Genomic DNA, 17,568 nt, shown 5'->3' with positions numbered 1-17,568 from the left:
ACAGCAGCAGCAGCAACTGAGATTACAGAGAGAATTGGGTCTGATGGATAAATTACCCTGTCTGCTCTCGGAGCTGACACTGAATCTTTTGAGTAACTCAAGGGAAAACTGAGCCAGACCATCAGCTGGTGTAAATCAGTTTACTTCCGTCGACACCACTGGCACTATGCCACCTTACACCAGCTGGGAATTTGGTCCCGTTGAGTCCAACATCTGTATCAGTGCAAGTATTCCCTCGCTAACCCTCCCCAAAGCACCGTATCGGACTCCTCATCTTTCAACCTGTCTGTTTCAAATACTGATCTTTAATTAAATAGTCAGAGTCTTACACAAACAAAATGCATGTGTTTAGATAAAATGGTGATGAAAATCATGCTCAATTTGCAAATCCTTTCATTGCAAGGACCCAAGCAATCAGATAAAAGACTCAAACTCCGTTTCGAAAAAAAGGTCAACATTCCTCTGCGAACAGTCTACTGACTTGTGACTGAGCTGCATTGTCATGAGTAGGTCAACCTCAAACCTCAGTTAAAGGACGTTCACCAACTTAAGACTAGCCACATAAACCACTGGTGTCATGCCCCTGATAGACACAGAGTTACACCAGGAGTGAATATGGCCACAAATCTCTACCTTTCCAGTCAGTACAAAAATGTGGGTGAAAATTATTGTCTTGAGTTTTAAAATAATTCCCAAGCTAATGAATGTGTTTGGAAACCTACTGTTACCAAACTCCTGCTGTGGAGCAATACATCAAATTCTGGCTAGACTCAGTCATAGTCTCCTGAATTATCCTTTCATAAGAAGCTAAAGAAATAGTCTTCATACTACATGACACAATTACTTGTGAAATCCCTGTGAAATCTTGACCCCCTAACAAGTGTTCTAGAATCACAGGGCTCAAGCATGGCCCCCACACTGGGCCTGGTTCTGATACCCTGACTCAAGTTGAGTAGCACCTGAAATGGTCCCATTGACTTCACTCATGGGAATAAGGATACCATCCAGCATGAGTTAGGGTATCCGAAATTAGCACATTGAAGTTAACAGGAAAACTCCCATAGATTTCACCAGGAGTGGCATTTACCCTGGAAATGTTAGAGACTTACTTGGTCATCATTTAATACCCCCTACTAATGAAGAACAAAGTTTTCTAAAACTGTTTTGATAGGTATCTGTGGGGGGGCGGAGATAAATCTTCCAAGATCCCCACCCCAAAAATTATGTAGTGACAATGAATAATATTTATAAAAATAAAATAAAATGAATGGAAAGTCCTGTGCAACATGAGCAGCAATCCGGCCTTTGTCCTGTGAGTACACTCTGGCGATTCCTCTGCCCCAGTCCTAAGCGAGTGAGTCCCACCTATGACGTGGCTTTGTTCATATTTTGTTTAGCGAGCTTAAAGTAACATTCTTCACATCCGGCAAGAGGGATGTGATGTTCTCTCCATGGATGTTGGCCCACTCAGGGAAGGTGCCCAGCTGGAAGATGCTCTTCGCCCATGTGTTTATAGCCAAGCTAAGGAGCAGAACACCCATAAGATTCATGAGCAGCCCAGTTCTCGCCTGTGAAAGAAATGCAGATACATTATACTAGGGTTTAGCCTGGAAATCCTGGGCATGTGACATAAGGAACCAAGCTGGCCAGCCCTGAGGACTGACTGCACATGAACGAACATTACAACAAAGAGGGGTTTAATTAACATTTCAGCAGGATTTTCTCAAGTCAGGGACCCCCCACTCCCAAATGCTGAGTTAGGTCCTCAGCCATCAAAGTGCTTTAACACATGGTTAATTTTAAGCACTTTAAGTAATCAACAAAACAGTTCTCATGCTTAACACACGCTCAAACACATTGCTGAATTGGGGCCTGATCCTGTGCCAGTGGTATAAATGAAAGTTTAGTCATTGTTGGTGCAGGATCAGGGCTGGAGAGCCATGGAGTACATGCAGCTTCCATTGCTGTCTTCACTAAGAGCAGTGAGTGTTCAAAACTTTTCAGGATCAGACTTTGGAAAAGCATCTCTAACATCCCAGTGAATGGAGTGTGTATGTGTTTGTTTTAAGATTCATTTCTGCAGAAGGAAAGGATTCTCTTATAAGTCAGCTGAGCATCAGGGAACTGAGAATCCAACTTAAAGAGTCTGTGGATTAAAAAGCACTTTCTGTCTTTAAGCTCCTGTTTTATTGTCCTCCTAGAAAAACACCCCTCTCTGTAATACAATCAGTGTCCATGTTCAGGGAATGAATGAAACCACAGACATTTTTAACCAATTAATATGAACAAGCAGTTCTGTAAAGCTACAGCAATATGGAGGCAAAGAGTAAAAGCTGAGTAAAATTAATAATCAAAGGCTAGGTGTGCGATTCTTACCTAATGTAACAGAAAGAAAACCACCAGAGCCCCTTACCAATATGTAAAGCCAACAGGAATTTGAGCTGATAAACAGCTGAATTTCAAAAGGAGTTGTGCTTTCTCCCAAAGCCTTTGCTCAGTTTTCACTCAGGCAAAAGTCCCATTGGCTTGAGCCTGAGTAAAACTGAAAAGGAATATCAGGACTTGGCTCACTGTTTCCAAAGCAACTGACTCTCACTTCCCTCAATGCAAAGGCACAAATTCATACAACCATGGCAACTGGTAAACTTCAGTCTAAACCAGGACAACCGGTGGGTGTACAAAGGGAGAGAGAGAACAGGCTTGAAAGGCTGAATGCTATTGTAGCAGCTCCAGAAGAAGGCATGTCATCACACTTTTAACCGTAAGGTGTCTGGGGTAGAGTGGGGGCGAAAGGAAATTAGAGGATGTGAAGGAATACTGAACTCCATTGGGCTAAGCACATTGAAGTTATGGGGTAAGCCTGTGCCACTGAAAGGGACTTTCACAAATTACACTTTCATTCCATAGTCACAGAACCTCACAGCAAAGTCATGAAACTTGCTCCTTCCTGGGGCCAGCCAAGGGCAGAATACAAGCTTGGGAAACAAGCTGACACCCAGGCCAGCTGACCTGTCAACAAGAATGGGACCAAACTGGGTTTTCTATCATTTCACATTAAGTTAAAGGGGATGTGATTAAGGGTGACAGTCTCTAAACTGAGCCAACCCTAAAAATAACTATCAGCCCCTCCCATAGATAAAATCCCAGCTTCTCAGCTGAGCCATAGACCTGGGTGCATGCACATAACCTTGGCTTCCTCTTATTCCATCTGCCTGCTGTTTGGTGAGTAAGCAGCATATTTAAACATAGTGTGAGATCAGATCCCTGCTCATCAACATGAATCTTTTGATCTCTGAAGTTCCTCTTCTTTAACCACTTTGGCACTAGCCCTTCACCCTCTGGCTCCCTTGCAAAAGGCTAATCCAGGCAGCTAGATTCCCATGGTTTCCAACAGAAAAAATGAACCTTATCTCATTGCATGCAGCAGCCACTGTTGCAGAGCCTTAAGGATTGATCCTTTACAGAACAGAGTCTGGCACATATAACCACAAGGTAAAATTTGCTGAACAAGATGTTGGGGACACAGAGGACCCAACCCTGTATTAATGAGTGCTGCTGTCTGAGCACCAAGGCCAGAGAAGAGACTGAGTTGCTGAAGTACTAAACCCCATAGTTGTCTGGATTTCACTCACTCAGGGCAGGATTGCTGGCAATGCTTGGGCTTCCAACTTGGCAAACTGGGTTCCGGTCCCAGTCCCCAATTCTCACTTCTCAGGCTGGCAAAGGCTGTGAAGCTCAGCCTGTAGGCGAGGGAGTGCCTCGGGTCACTCTCCAGCAAGCCCCTCCGGCTGATGCACAAAATGCAGATGGGCTTTGGAAGTAGCTGTGTCTAGCCCTCTTCCTGGAGGGGAGTAACTGCAACTCTGGGGTAAGATGTAAGGAGAGGAAAATTGGGAGGAATCTTGAGAGAAGCCTACCCAATTCCTCATCACCTCCTTGCTTTTCACTGAGTGTTCTCCTTGCCCTTCTGCACACCAAGGTGTTTTGTAATATTCAATCCCCTTCCTGTGCGTTTCCAGGCACCCTTCTCTTCTGAAGGAAACTGAAAACAGGCCTGCTCTTTTCTCCCCAGTTCTCACTTCCTCGTTTACTGGGTGTTTGTGCAAATGCTGAGAAGCACCGGGTTGTGGGCTGAGGCACTAGGTAACCAAACCAACTTAGCAGCTAGTACCAGCGATCTCCAAACCAACCTACTATACTATGGAACCACATAAGACTAGGTTCCTACCGAACAGGTCTAGTGATTTCTGCTCGTGTTCACCGGCCTTGAGGATAAGAGTGTGAGAACAGTATGAAAATGGTCTGAAAGTCACTTAGTGTGGCCATCACCACGTAAACGCTACAGCCTGGGGGAGAACATCTGAGCCATCTTCATGTGAATTCTAACCAGCTCTGAATGGTTGCACTTATAAGAAGGAGATCCTTTCCCCTATGTGACCATCTCCCCTCCTCAGCCATTGCTTATAAAAATGTTTTATTCTGCAAGTCACCAAAAAGGGCTTGGTTCACCATTAGGGGGCCACAGACCACAGGTGAGGCGTTATATAAGGGGACAAATGCTCTGTCTGGAGTACAGAGATGTACTAAGTTGACCCCCATGGACATTCATAGGAATTTTGTGATCAATCTCGTCTTCCCAGTGAATTGAAAATGTTGCTTTTGTGCTCTTTAATGTAAGGATCTACATAAAAAAACTAATAGTAATGTATAGTGTCGAATGTAAACACTTTATTATAACTTTGCCTTAATAAGAAGTCTTTTTTTAAAAAATGCCAACAAGAATATACCAGACAGGAAAACAAAACAAACTTAATAGTAAAATCAAAAGGAGAAGTAGCTCTTCTTTTCTTAGTGACTCTTTGTTTAGGAAATAGCATGTCTATTCATTAGCGAGGGTAATTGTTACACAGGCTGTAAATTTAATCTCTACAGAGAACTTGACAGCACATTTGAGAATTCATATATGTGTTTCCTGTTGAGTTTTGAGAGACATTAATTTTGCTGCTCACTTAGAGAGCTTCATATTGTAGCATTCTGGCTTTCCTAGACTAGTCTGTCTTTCCTTTCTCTGTTTCCCTCTATCATCTTCCTGAATGGTAATTGCCTGGGTGATTGCTCCAAGCATATTATGTCAAATAATTCCTTCCAGAGCAGAAAAGACTGAAATATTCTAGTGCAGTTGATTCAGACAGCATCTACATCAGATACCACTGGCAGTATATCCACTTAACCAATTCAAAGGAAAGTAGTAACATACACTTCACATAGAGATGGTGACTTGACCAAGGTCTACTGGGAAATTTAGGTTGGGATGCTCAGTAACTTCATGGCTTGATATTTTTTTCATGATCTAAAAGATAAATCAGTGCAAAGAACCCTAGGTCACAAACAACTGCAGAACTAGTTATGACCAAGAGATGCCAAAGGTTATTTTTCACTGGAACCTGTGAATGCCATATAAACTTAGTTAGCAAAGGGGAAGCACAGTAATAGAATGTGAAGAAGATAAGGTCAAAGACACTTCCGCAGGAGTCATTTAAAGGACTCGTGTTCACTCTCCCAAAGTTGAGAGCAGAGATCCTTGTGACAGGTCTGATCTCAAACTCAGCAAAATGGACAGCAGGGAGATGAGCATCCCCTTGTTACAATATATTAGTTTAATATCTAAAGGGGGAGGCAGAAAATGGATTATTTTTCAAGTTCCTGGATCCACTTTTCAATTAGTTAAAGGTCAGACTCAGCTCTCAGAAGAAATTTGGGAGTAACTCCACTGAAGGCAGTTGAATTACTATGGATTTACATGGGTTTAATCAGGGGCAGAATCTGGCCCATTTTTACCTAAATAACACTTTCTAAGGCAGCTAGATCTGACCGACCATGAATGAAGTACTTTTTATTCAAACACTGCTCATAACAGAAACTGACCTTTGTGATTTTATTTTACAAAACGCTGATTTGGGAGCATATCTCAAAATGATTGTCTTAAAAACTCTTCATCTAGAAGATTGTGTCTTCAGTGATTTTTGTACATAAAACAACTTACCATATCCTTGACCATCAAGTGTCCAGAAGAAAATGCAATTGAGTTAGGGGGCGTGGAGACTGGCAGCATGAAAGCGTATGAGCATCCTATAGTTCCTGGTATCATTAAATACAGGGGATTTACTTTCAGACGAATTGCCTTGAAAGAACAAAATTTAAAAAAAAACACTATACATTAGGGGTTCTGAGCTACAATGGAAATACATCTAAGAATGCAAATAATTACAGCACTGTGCCCAGCAGAACTCAGTGATCTATGATTTATAATAGCATATCCTGCTGTTCTATTGCTAATAACATTTTTAAAAATTATTATTATGCATGTTGTGCAGCATGTACTTACGCTCCTTAGCATCTTGTTTCCAAACAGTCCAATATATTAAGCAGGCCATATAAGCTCCCTTTGAAGTGCACAGGTGTTGTTATCCCCATTTCACAGATAGGGAAACTGAGGCACAGAGAGGGGAAGTGACTTGCCCAGGGTCATACAGCACGTCAGTGGCAGAGCTAGAAATGGACACCAAGAATTCTGGCTCCTGGTTGCCTGTTCTAACCACTTAAATACACAATACCCAGTCCTGCCATCACACCATCAGCAAAACTACTGGTTGACTAAATCCTGAGGTCTCTTTACATGGCCTCAGGGGGAATGTAGACCCCTGTGAGGCTGAGGCAGTGAGGGTTAAGCAACCAGCAGGCTGAGTGACCCAAAACCAGAAGAGTATTGAAATTGTATACAGGTCCATTCCTTATAGATTGTTAGCACAGGCATGTTAAATAGACTACAGTCCTTGAAATGGAGGCCTGTATTGTTAGAGAATCAAGAATAGATCCCAGTTGTATTTTTCTGTGTTTACCTTGTTAGAAGTTTAACAACGTGATCTAATTAGCTTGTAGATGCTAAAATTCTGTTCCTCTCTTTAATGATTCATTATGGTATTCTATTGATTCAGAGGTCAAAAGGGGATATTCTCATTTAGATGGGACTTGCGGTGCAATAATATTATTGTTTCATTTATCTTTGAAATTTGTAGTAAACTATCTGTAAGCTGTTTGATGGTTAATTTCCCTATGCTAATGAATGCAACTAGCTACCAGGGTATGCCTAGGAATGAGGGATTAGCTTCAAAGCAACAATATACATTACCTATTCTTCAACCAAGAAAGCCCTGCTGTGAACACAGCTTGCTTCAAGCTATAAAGGAAGTTTCACGTCTGATGCTTGCTATCTCAGATCTGCTTAAACTTTGACAGGGAAAGTCTAAGCCTGTGAAACTGAGGTCTCCAGGTCTACTCTGGATTAACCTTGTACTTTTCATGGAAGAACTTAAAACTCTGCACAAGAACTGCCTGTTGGGCTATAGCCTTTTAAATTGATTCCAGAAGGCTTTTTACAAAGCAAGCTCACCATCTCTGCTATGAAACTGACCTGAGAACTTTATTCATATCTGTACATCGAATGATCTTTTAACCACGGCAGATCTCTGTCTTTTCTTTTTATTAATAAATCTTAATTAATAAGGATTGGCTATAAGTATGTATTTGGGTGAGATCTGAAATATTCATTGACCTGGTGGTTAATGTGTCTGATTTCTTGGTAGAACTTTATATAAGGTGAATAAGGTTTTTAATAACTCTCACTATATTAGAGTAGGCTGTCTGCATGGGAGCCAAAGGCTGGAGTGCTTAAAGGAAAATGTATTTTGGCTTCTTGGTCATCAGTAAGGTATTACAGGAGCTGTTTGGTTACTGGCTTGGTGAAATCTAATTATAGAATAAACCACCAGTTTGGGGGATTGTCTGACCTATTCTTTGCGATTTGCCTTGAATGAGCAATCTCAGTATAGCCCCTCCAGTGACCATGGTCACAACCCCATACAGCTGGATGGGCCAGCTGAGATCCTGGAGACTATTGGGCCTCGTATGCAGAAGAGTGAGGTGACCCATGGCTGCCCAGATGATTAGTGCATCTTCTGCAGCTGATGGAGGCCGGGCTGCTCCAATAGAGAGAAATGTTTTCACAGGGTACCTAAACTGTGAAGGACATGGGGCTGACTGTAATAATTTGTAAATACTCTATGTGACCTGGTTATTGGGATAGTTACAGCATGGCTGTATTGGGTTATTGGTTAATAGCAGGGTTGTTAGGAAACTAATAGGAAGACAACACTATGGCTCTAGATACATAACACAGAGGGATCATTAAGAGACGATGACTGGGGCTATTTAACTGTGAAGATGCTACATCCACGCTCCAGACAAATTCAGCCCAAATAAATGCGTTAGTCTCTCAGGAGCCACAAGTACTCCTTGTTTTTTTTTTTTTTGCTCCAATCAAAGTTACTAGACTTGTTTTGCCAAGGCTGGGCACCTAAAGACTAAAAGGACACTAAGCAGTTAAAAAGTCACTCTCTGGAGAGAGGGGATAGGCAACTGGAGGGAGCTGTTGGTGGGGAACAGAGTGACACAGAGAGAGACTCCAGCTAGGGGGTCAGATGAAGCAAAACCTGCCTGGCCCACACCCACAGGCTGGTAGGGCTTAGGGTAAGATAGACATGCGGGAGATCTTTTGTCATGTTCAAATCCTTGTTCTCTTATGTTATGCTTTGTTCCTACTGTCCAGACAAGGCTGTCTGTCACTGTGGCCACCACAGGGCACAAGCCCCCAAAAGGAAGAACTGCAGGGGCTGAACCTAGTCAGGCCTGCTGAGCCATCACACGGGTACACAGGGTTCTGTAGCGCAGGGCCTGGTCTGATAATGGGAGAATTCTGGGATTCCATCACAGACAAGGTAAAGGCACAAGGCGTAACACCTAAGGGGGTGCGCTGAGAGAGACCACATAGGGGTCAGAGCTGGCCCCGTCATGGTAACGTATCTTACCAGTTCTGCCAGGATAGGCAGGAAGATTATAATTGTGGCCGTGTTGCTGGCAAACTCTGTGAATAAGGCAATCACTATTGTGATAAGCACGACAGCCACTGCTGGTGGCACGCTCTCCAGGGGATGCAGGTGGCCTCCGATCCAGACAGACAAGCCTGACTCCTGCAGCAGGAGAGAAAATGCAGCAGGTTTTATATTTGAGTTCCTGCATTTCCACGCAAGACTCAGATCATTTCACAGAATTGCAAACTACATATAAATAGGGATCACTTCGCCCACCCACTTCTGAAACGCAGCCACCTTGGGGCAGGGGTGCATGTTATAGCCCTTAGATGTCAGATCCAGTCACTCAATGTCTTAACTGCCATACACTGCAGGTGCAAAATCGCAGGAGCAAACCAAACTGATACCCTTTTAAAAACCAGGGGCATAGGGCTGAATGACAGTAAGGTAATATCAGTGATGGGCAGCACTCCAAATACTACCTCACATCCTTTTGCCATGGCAAATCCTCCACCGAGCAGCAAGATAATGTTCCAGGGTACAGTCTCTTGGGCCCTTCTCCAAGACAGCAAAGGCACATTCTCAGTGTTTGATGCTAGACAAAGAGATCCCCACCAAACACACACACAAAGATTAACAAATAACTTGTCATCTGATAAAATAGCTACATTACTCACTGGTGTCAAAGTTAGCTGATAATCACTTAATAACAAACACATGGATATTTCAATTTCAATTAAACAGGCAGCAAAAAGTTCTAGCAGTCACGGTTTTCTTGGGCTTTTTCTCAGCTTGTTTTTTTATTAACATAAAGGACAATTTCCTTGGTGTAATAGACTTAGATATTCTTCTCTCTGACATCTGGCAGATTCTGGCAGGAGGAAGTTTTCTGACATTTGTAATTTTTGTGGGCAAGTTCATCACCGTATTAATTTTCTACTTGCAGCTCAAAGTGGTAGGAGCTTTCTAGCAAGGAAATTGCTGTGTCTCCCCCAGAAGGTCACTGCTGACTGAGAACTCAATTGTTGTGTCATATGGAAAGGTAAACTAGTAGGGCTTTCATGTTCTGTGAACTAAGGACACCCACATTTCACCCAATGGGGGTCTGAGGAGCAACCTCCAGGAGCCTGAAAGCAACCCCTAATCTGCATGAAATGACATCATGGCAGCTGCTTTCGTTTTGTGACATTAGGCCAGAGCAAGTGCTGCTTTGCTGTGAGCGGAGCCCATGGGCTGCACAGGCTGCATCTCCAATTAAAGATGAAGGTGGCCAGAGCCATATGGGTAAAATTTTCATAAGTGACTCAGACACTTAGGTACTGAAGTCTCATTGAAAGTCAATGGGACATAGGTGCTTTTCAAAATGTTACCCCATACCTGCTGACCAAGTACCCTGCCTTACTATTATGTGCTGAGCTCCTGCAGTGTGCTCACCCTATAGAGAACACAGAAGAAGGGGACAGAGTCCCTACCCCGAGGGCTTACAACCTACCTTTTAAGTCAAACCACCATTTACAGGATGGTCTTTGTGAAGGGAAGAAGAACAGTATGGTCACTATGGCGACTCCAGTAACCGCATCTGAAACAAACCTGTCCAGAGGAGCAGAAACACTTGTAAGCAGCAAAAGTATTGAGATTTGTAAAGTTTTCAAAACTTGGGATTTACCAAAGAGGATTAGGATTTTACATCAACACTCATTGGTCATGATTCTTTTTTTTTTTTTTTTTAATTCCCCTCTGAGCTACATTTCTAAGATTGGCTGTGACTCCTTTAGAAAACTGATCAGAGACACTGAAAACACAAAAACCTAGTTTTAAAAAGAATAGGGAGGGGTTGGCAGTGCTGGCTGCTCGAATGACTGAATCACTTTCAGTCTGTTAGAGAGTGTGAGAAGAATACTGATTATGGAGGTCTGGGGAGATTGCCTAAGCTGGTTGCAGGGAAGTAGGAAAATCAGACCACTGGCCTATTTTGGTTGTGATCTCTGTAAAATGCTCAGCTTCTAAAGTGAAGAGCATGATATAAAAACTCTAGGCCCCAATTCAGCAAAGCATTTAAGCTTTAACTTCAAGTAACTGTTAACTATTGAGAACAAAATTAATCTGTGAAGTATGTACTTGATTCCCATTAAAGCCAAGCATGTAGTGAACTCCTTTTCTGAATATGAATAGTCTGTTGAACTGTGTCCCTAGAGAAATAGAGCGGGTCTTTTTCTGTGCAGAAACAACTCGCTCTCGCTCTGTGAATATTATTATTATTGCCTTCATTGTTCTTAATCTTTGTCTTCACATAAGAAAGGTCTGGATGTCACAACAGAGAAAAGGTTGCAAAGCAAAGAGAAAAAGCACTAAGGGGTGAACTCCTGCAGCCTTTATTCAGTCCAAACCCACACTGAAGTCAATGGCCTGCTCAAAGAGTTCAGGACTTGGCCCTAAATGTATCAATAGACAACATTCCCAGAGCTCAGGCCGTAGGGCTGTCAGGAAATAGGTGTGAGCATTTTCAATACTAACATCCCACAAGGCTTCCACTACCTCCTCTTAGAAACATAAACAATTAAAATGGTTCTAGAGAGATACATAAGGCTCAGTTCCATTTATTCCATGAAACCTGGACAACAGTATAAACAAGGATAATAGAAAACACAGGGATCTCAAAAGCCTGGAAATACTATTGAAAAATGTTACAACAGATTGAAAATAGAATCTTACCCAGGAGTGAAGAAACTTGCCCAACCTGGGATGAATTTTGGGTCCCTGGAGAACAGCAGGATTGCAAACAAGCAGAAGAGGAAGAGAACTGCCTGTTCTGCAAACCTAAGGTTTAAGGAGATGCAGTTAAAAACCAGTCATGCTAATGAAGTGAACACAGGTTACCTTTCCCAGGTCACCTTTAACTGCTAGTGATGATTTCACTGCATTTCAAGCCTTAGTTTAGAAAGGTGAATAACACTAAACTTCACACATGACACATGGGGACTTTCCCTCTCTGAGAGCAGAATGTAGACTGCATCCCGTACTGACGGTGTGAATAACTGAGAGCTGATAAGGGAAGAGATTCATAGATTCATAGATACTAAGGTCAGAAGGGACCATTATGATCATCTAGTCTGACCTCCTGCACAACGCAGGCCACAGAATTTCACCCACCACTCCTGCGAAAAACCTCTCACCTATGTCTGAGCTATTGAAGTCCTCAAATCGTGGTTTAAAGACTTCAAGGAGCAGAGAATCCTCCAGCATGTGACCCATGACCCATGCTACAGAGGAAGGTAAAAAACCTCCAGGGCCTCTTCCAATCTGCCCTGCAGGAAAATTCCTTCCCGACCCCAAATATGGCGATCAGCTAAACCCTGAGCATATGGGCAAGATTCACCAGCCAGATACTACAGAAAATTCTTTCCTGGGTAACTCAGATCCCACCCCATCTAACATCCCATCACAGGCCATTAGGCCTATTTACCATGAATATTTACAGATCAATTCATTACCAAAATCATGTTATCCCATCATACCATCTCCTCCATAAACTTATCGAGTTTAATCTTAAAGCCAGATAGATCTTTTTCCCCCACTGCTTCTCTTGGAAGGCTATTCCAAAACTTCACTCCTCTGATGGTTAGAAACCTTCGTCTAATTTCAAGTCTAAACTTCCTGGTGGCCAGTTTATATCCATTTGTTCTTGTGTCCACATTGGTACTGAGCTTAAATAATTCCTCTCCCTCTCCGGTATTTATCCCTCTGATATATTTATAGAGAGCAATCATATCTCCCCTCAACCTTCTTTTAGTTAGGCTAAACAAGCCAAGCTCCATGAGTCTCCTTTCATAAGACAAGTTTTCCATTCCTCGGATCATCCTAATAGCCCTTCTCTGTACTTGTTCCAGTTTGAATTCATCCTTCTTAAACATGGGAGAACAGAACTGCACACAGTATTCCAGGTGAGGTCTCACAATTGCAGTAACATCTGCTAGTGTTAATATTTCTAGTAAGGACCAGGGGGTAAAATCCTGACCTGAATGAAGTCAGTGACATAACTCCCATTGACTTCAGTGGAGCTAGGATTTGACCAAGACACATCCAAAATATTGCCTTAAAACCTCTCAAAGACACAAGGAAGGAGGGATACTTAAACCACTGAAAAGAAATCACTCGGGTTGAATTTAAGCTAATCAAATTTGTAGCACATGGCTTAATGGGCTTTCTCTGCTCCTAAAACTCAAAGTGGGACTTTGATTCTTACAATGACATTTTGCAGGCTGGTCCATAATGTACTGAAGGGAAAAAAATAAACCAATTTCTTTAATTTAGAGCACACAAGAATAATAATTAGAATGTTTGTTTGTGCTGCGCTACCTACATCAGTGAACCCTCGCAATATCTCTGTGAGTAAAGCTGGGCGATTTATTTATTTTTGGCAAACAGTAAATTCATTTTTAAAAATGCATTTTGGGGGACACTGAAACTATTAGTGAATTCAGGTCAAATTCAGCCCATACTTTTGGCAGAAAAAATGGATTTTCCCCCCATCCCACCCCTCCAAGAGTCAAAATGGTTCTTTTTGACTATTTTGAAACAAACCATTGAGGGCTTGTCTAGACCAAGAGTTACTGTGCAGCAAGCTGGTGTGGAAATCTACAGCGCCCTGGCCTGCCACATTGGAACTATCCGCACGCACTCTGCTGCCACTCACTAAAAGTGCCGTAGTTTGCTTGCATCTACACCTGCGTCAAGGTGGTGTAGGTAAAAGAGCGCTAGCGAACCTTTAGTGAGCTGCAGCAGGGTCAACACAGACAGTGCATTTATACCCCAGCTGGCTGCTTGCTAGCTGTTTGCCTAGACAAGCCCTCAGACTTTTTGTTTCAAAATATAGCTATATTTATCTTCTTTTATAAGGGTGAGAACCACCAAAAATTCAACAACAAAACCAAAAATAATCCATTTCAGGTCAAAAAGCAACTCGAATGCATCTTGTTTTCTCTTCACATGACTGATTAATAGATCTCAGAGAATAATTCACAATCAATAATGTATTCCACAAAAATTCATCTGATTTTCTGTTCACAAATTGCCCACAAACAGATCATAAAATAATTGAATTATATTCTTTATATTCATCATGAATCTCTTCAGCAAATAATATGTGCTCTGCAGACCATTCATAAACAGCTTTCTGTGAATATTAAAAATTCACACTGTATTGGCTAGTTACATAAGTCACATGATATTGTTTCTGTTTCCTGATTAAAAGACTTACAATGTGTAATTAACACAGCATGAATTGTCATCTACAATTGAAAATTGGCATTTGTGGAATATTGGAGCTACATGTTTGTTATCTGCAATTATCTGCATTAGCAAAGACGGAGCAACTGAATGTTTGAGGAAAACAAACTCAAAATGGTCACAAATACTAACAAATGGAAATTCACTGACAAATTCTAACAAATATCCTCAGTTTCCCTCCCCAGAATGTTGTTTCCAGCCCGGTTGATTTCTGTGTCATTTTTGTTCTCTTTTTGCGACTCACTTCATTGGCCCCAGTTTCTGATAATCTTCCTTTATGACTGCTCGGGCTCGGTCTTCTGCATCCACTCTTATTTCTGACTTTTTCTTTCTGCAATGCCTACCAACACAGAAATAACAAACACCACTCATTTTTGCAGGTTCATAATGGAACTCAAACATTGATGTTCATGTTTACTATTCCTGCACACACCCATACAGGGCATGCACAGGGTGGCTACAGGGAAGGCTTAGGAGAATAAAGGGTACAGCATGGACCAGTGATTTCAGAAAACCAGTATCATATGTATCCATTTCATAGTATAGTAAATACTTCCAATCTCTTAAATAGACTTCCCATCTCTCAGACAAGTTATACATAATGCCACAAATAATATTCATGGCACCCTTACTCACACTGAGTCGTACCTCCCCTGGCCTATAGTCCTGTAAACATCAGTGGGACTACTCATGTAGTAATATGGCACTCAATGTGAGTAAAGGTGGCAAAATCTAGCCATTAATGTATTGGACAGTGGATATTATAGCTCGATAGTCCCACCCGCTCATGACAAGACACAAATGTGCTTGCAGAATCTGTGAGCACATTCATTTATGTGCACAAACGGACATTAATGCATCCAATTGTCCATGTGGCAAGCACAGATGGGCTGAGGCACATGCAAAGAGACAAGCACTCGCAAGTTCTGAGCAGGCGCTTTTTGATGCCTGCCAGAAACGTGGCTCTAGTTACCAACAGAAAAGCTCTGGTGCTGCCTAGAAACCCTTGGGCTGAATTCTCCCTGGGTTATGAGTATGTAAATTTCATTAGTACTCAGGGTGGGGAGCAAGATGTGTCCCTTGAGGTAGACTAGACAGGTCCTGCTCAGGGTAGGTTTCATTGATACAGTGGTAAAAACAGAGGAAGCCACAGGAGCCTTATCTACACTAGGGCTCTCACTGGTGGTAATATTCCCTAGTGTAAACAAGACCAATATTTATCCTACTTTGTGTTGCCTTTCTCCCCAGGATTATGCAAAGGAGACTCTGGCCCCTGCATTAAAGAAGCTTATTTGTGGTAATCACAGCCTGTGTTCACAGAGACTGTTCAGAATGTAAATGAGAGTGAAGTTGTCAGATTTGCAGATTCATCACTTTTAGCAGATGACTGCATCAGCCACTTGATCGAGAAGAGAGCAAGGTGGGAAATAAGGATCTCCCCTCCCCTCCCCCACCTTCTCAAGTCACCAACAACTTTCTGGGCAATCTCTAATTTATGCAAAGCACTCGCTGATGATGAACAAATATGTGAGGAATTTTTAACAACAGGGACTGGCATTTTAATATGCTTCTCTTCATTAGCCGGGCTAAGCCTTTTAAGCAGGGAACCCTGGACTAGTACACAGCCTACTCTTAGACAGTAAATGTGCATATGAATGATATATTCATCACCAGCTGCTTCGTGTCCCGTCAGCGTCATGTGGTTAAAATACATTTCTAATACTTCCTGGGACCTTGATTACATTTGAAAAGCCAGACTTACACCATTAGATATCTGATTCTGTGATACTAAGACTGATTAATTCATTTGTTGTTTTAAATGGATGTCCAATGGTTAGATCCTTTATAAAGATGCATGTTTGACCATCCAAAAATTCCTGATTCTCAAATAGATATTGGGGATGTCCATAAATTACATAACACATTTATTGGTGATGTTAAAGACCCACCCACCCTTTGTAACACTAACACTGAAACAAACACACAAGATTAAGAACCCACCTACCCCCTAATGCATTACGTAATTTATGGACAGCCTCTTACACAGTACTCTGATTCTTTTAGTAGCTGCAGTTTTACCCAAAGACATCAAGACAAACCCTTGTTATCCAAAATGCTTTTGAATAAATGCTTTTGCTGCACCTCCCTGAGTGATGGTACTAGGTCAACAGAAACATTCTTCTGGCGACCTATAAAAAACAGGGCTTTGGAGCTGTGCTCCGGCTCCGCTCCAGCTCCAAACAAAAACCTGCAGCTCCACTGCTCCGGAGCTGCTCCGCGCTCCAGCTCCGGGCTCCGCTCCAAAGCCATGATGAAAACTGCGTCTACACTGGAGATTTAGGTTCGCATAGCTGCAGCATTCAGGAGTTGGATTTTTCAAACCCTTGCATGCCATACCTATGTTGGCCTAAGTTTTAAGTGTAGACCAGGTCAAAATCTGGATTCTTTAATAGGCTGCACAATTTCTGTTTGTGTTTCTTTAGCTTGATTTTTCTAGGCCCTGACCCTGCCGACACTTAAGACTTGTCTACACTAGAAAGTTTAATTGTACTGGTATAGTTAGAGCAGCAAAATAATCCTAGTGTTGACACAAACGAGTGTTTATACTGGTATAATTTATTCCGGTTCCAGGTGGTATGTAAGGCATCTTTATACTGATATAACTACCTCCGCACTAGGCTTTAGATCAGGATAATTATATTGGTTAAAAAAAACACCACACCCCTAACCAACATAGTTACACTAGTATAACTTTTTTAGTACAGAGAATCCTTAAATACATGACTTCAGTGGGATTACTTAAAGCCCCAGTTCAGCAAGGCAATTATTAACTCTTATTGAAATCAGTGGGATTTAAACACAGGCTCAAAATTAAGCACATGCTTAAGTGCATTGCTGAATCAGACGAACAAAGTTACGTACATGCTTTCATGTTTGAAGGATCAGGGACTTACACTGGTTATTTCCTATTGCATTGAAAAAGTTCCCTAGTAATTTCTGTTTTCTGTGTCACTGATATAATTATATACCTGGGTAATCCTAATGTGCACCTGTTTTTTTTTTTCCTTTTCTTTTTTTCTCCTGAAGTTAAAAACCAATAAACATTTTAACAAAAAACAAATTCAAAAGCATCTCTTAGAAACTGTATATGCTTCTGCACTGAAGTAAATAGGAGCTTTGCCACTAACTTCCCTGGGCACAGGATCAGGCAGTAAATCGAGCCTGCAAACTCTATGTTCACTGACTGCACATGCAGATCACATTATTGTGCGTGTCAGTTGGATGGCCAACTACCTAACTGCCAGATCTGTGCACACAAATGCCCATGTGCACCTCCAAATGACTGTGTGCCCAA

The 17,568-nt window shown here is 41.9% G+C and overlaps 1 protein-coding gene across 2 annotated transcripts in view; it reads right to left on the bottom strand.

Moving 5' to 3' along the window:
- Nucleotides 1-282: 282 nt before the first annotated feature.
- The window catches only part of SLC13A3 (solute carrier family 13 member 3), a 41,384-nt gene continuing 24,098 nt past the window's right edge, over nt 283-17,568 (bottom strand). For both annotated transcript variants that reach the window (XM_074970081.1, XM_074970082.1), the window contains 7 exons: nt 14,458-14,553; nt 11,640-11,744; nt 10,420-10,517; nt 9,410-9,522; nt 8,925-9,086; nt 6,044-6,181; nt 283-1,568 (listed from right to left, as the gene is read on the bottom strand). In XM_074970081.1, coding sequence (XP_074826182.1) covers nt 1,383-1,568; nt 6,044-6,181; nt 8,925-9,086; nt 9,410-9,522; nt 10,420-10,517; nt 11,640-11,744; nt 14,458-14,553 — 898 coding nt within the window. In that variant the 3' untranslated portion in view covers nt 283-1,382. The remainder of the gene's footprint in view (nt 1,569-6,043; nt 6,182-8,924; nt 9,087-9,409; nt 9,523-10,419; nt 10,518-11,639; nt 11,745-14,457; nt 14,554-17,568) is intronic.

The sequence above is a fragment of the Natator depressus genome, chromosome 13 (assembly GCF_965152275.1).
Source record: "Natator depressus isolate rNatDep1 chromosome 13, rNatDep2.hap1, whole genome shotgun sequence".
Lineage (NCBI taxonomy): Eukaryota > Metazoa > Chordata > Testudines > Cheloniidae > Natator > Natator depressus.
The sequence above is the reverse complement of the archived record's forward strand: the minus strand, read 5'-3'. Positions and strand labels throughout refer to the sequence as shown.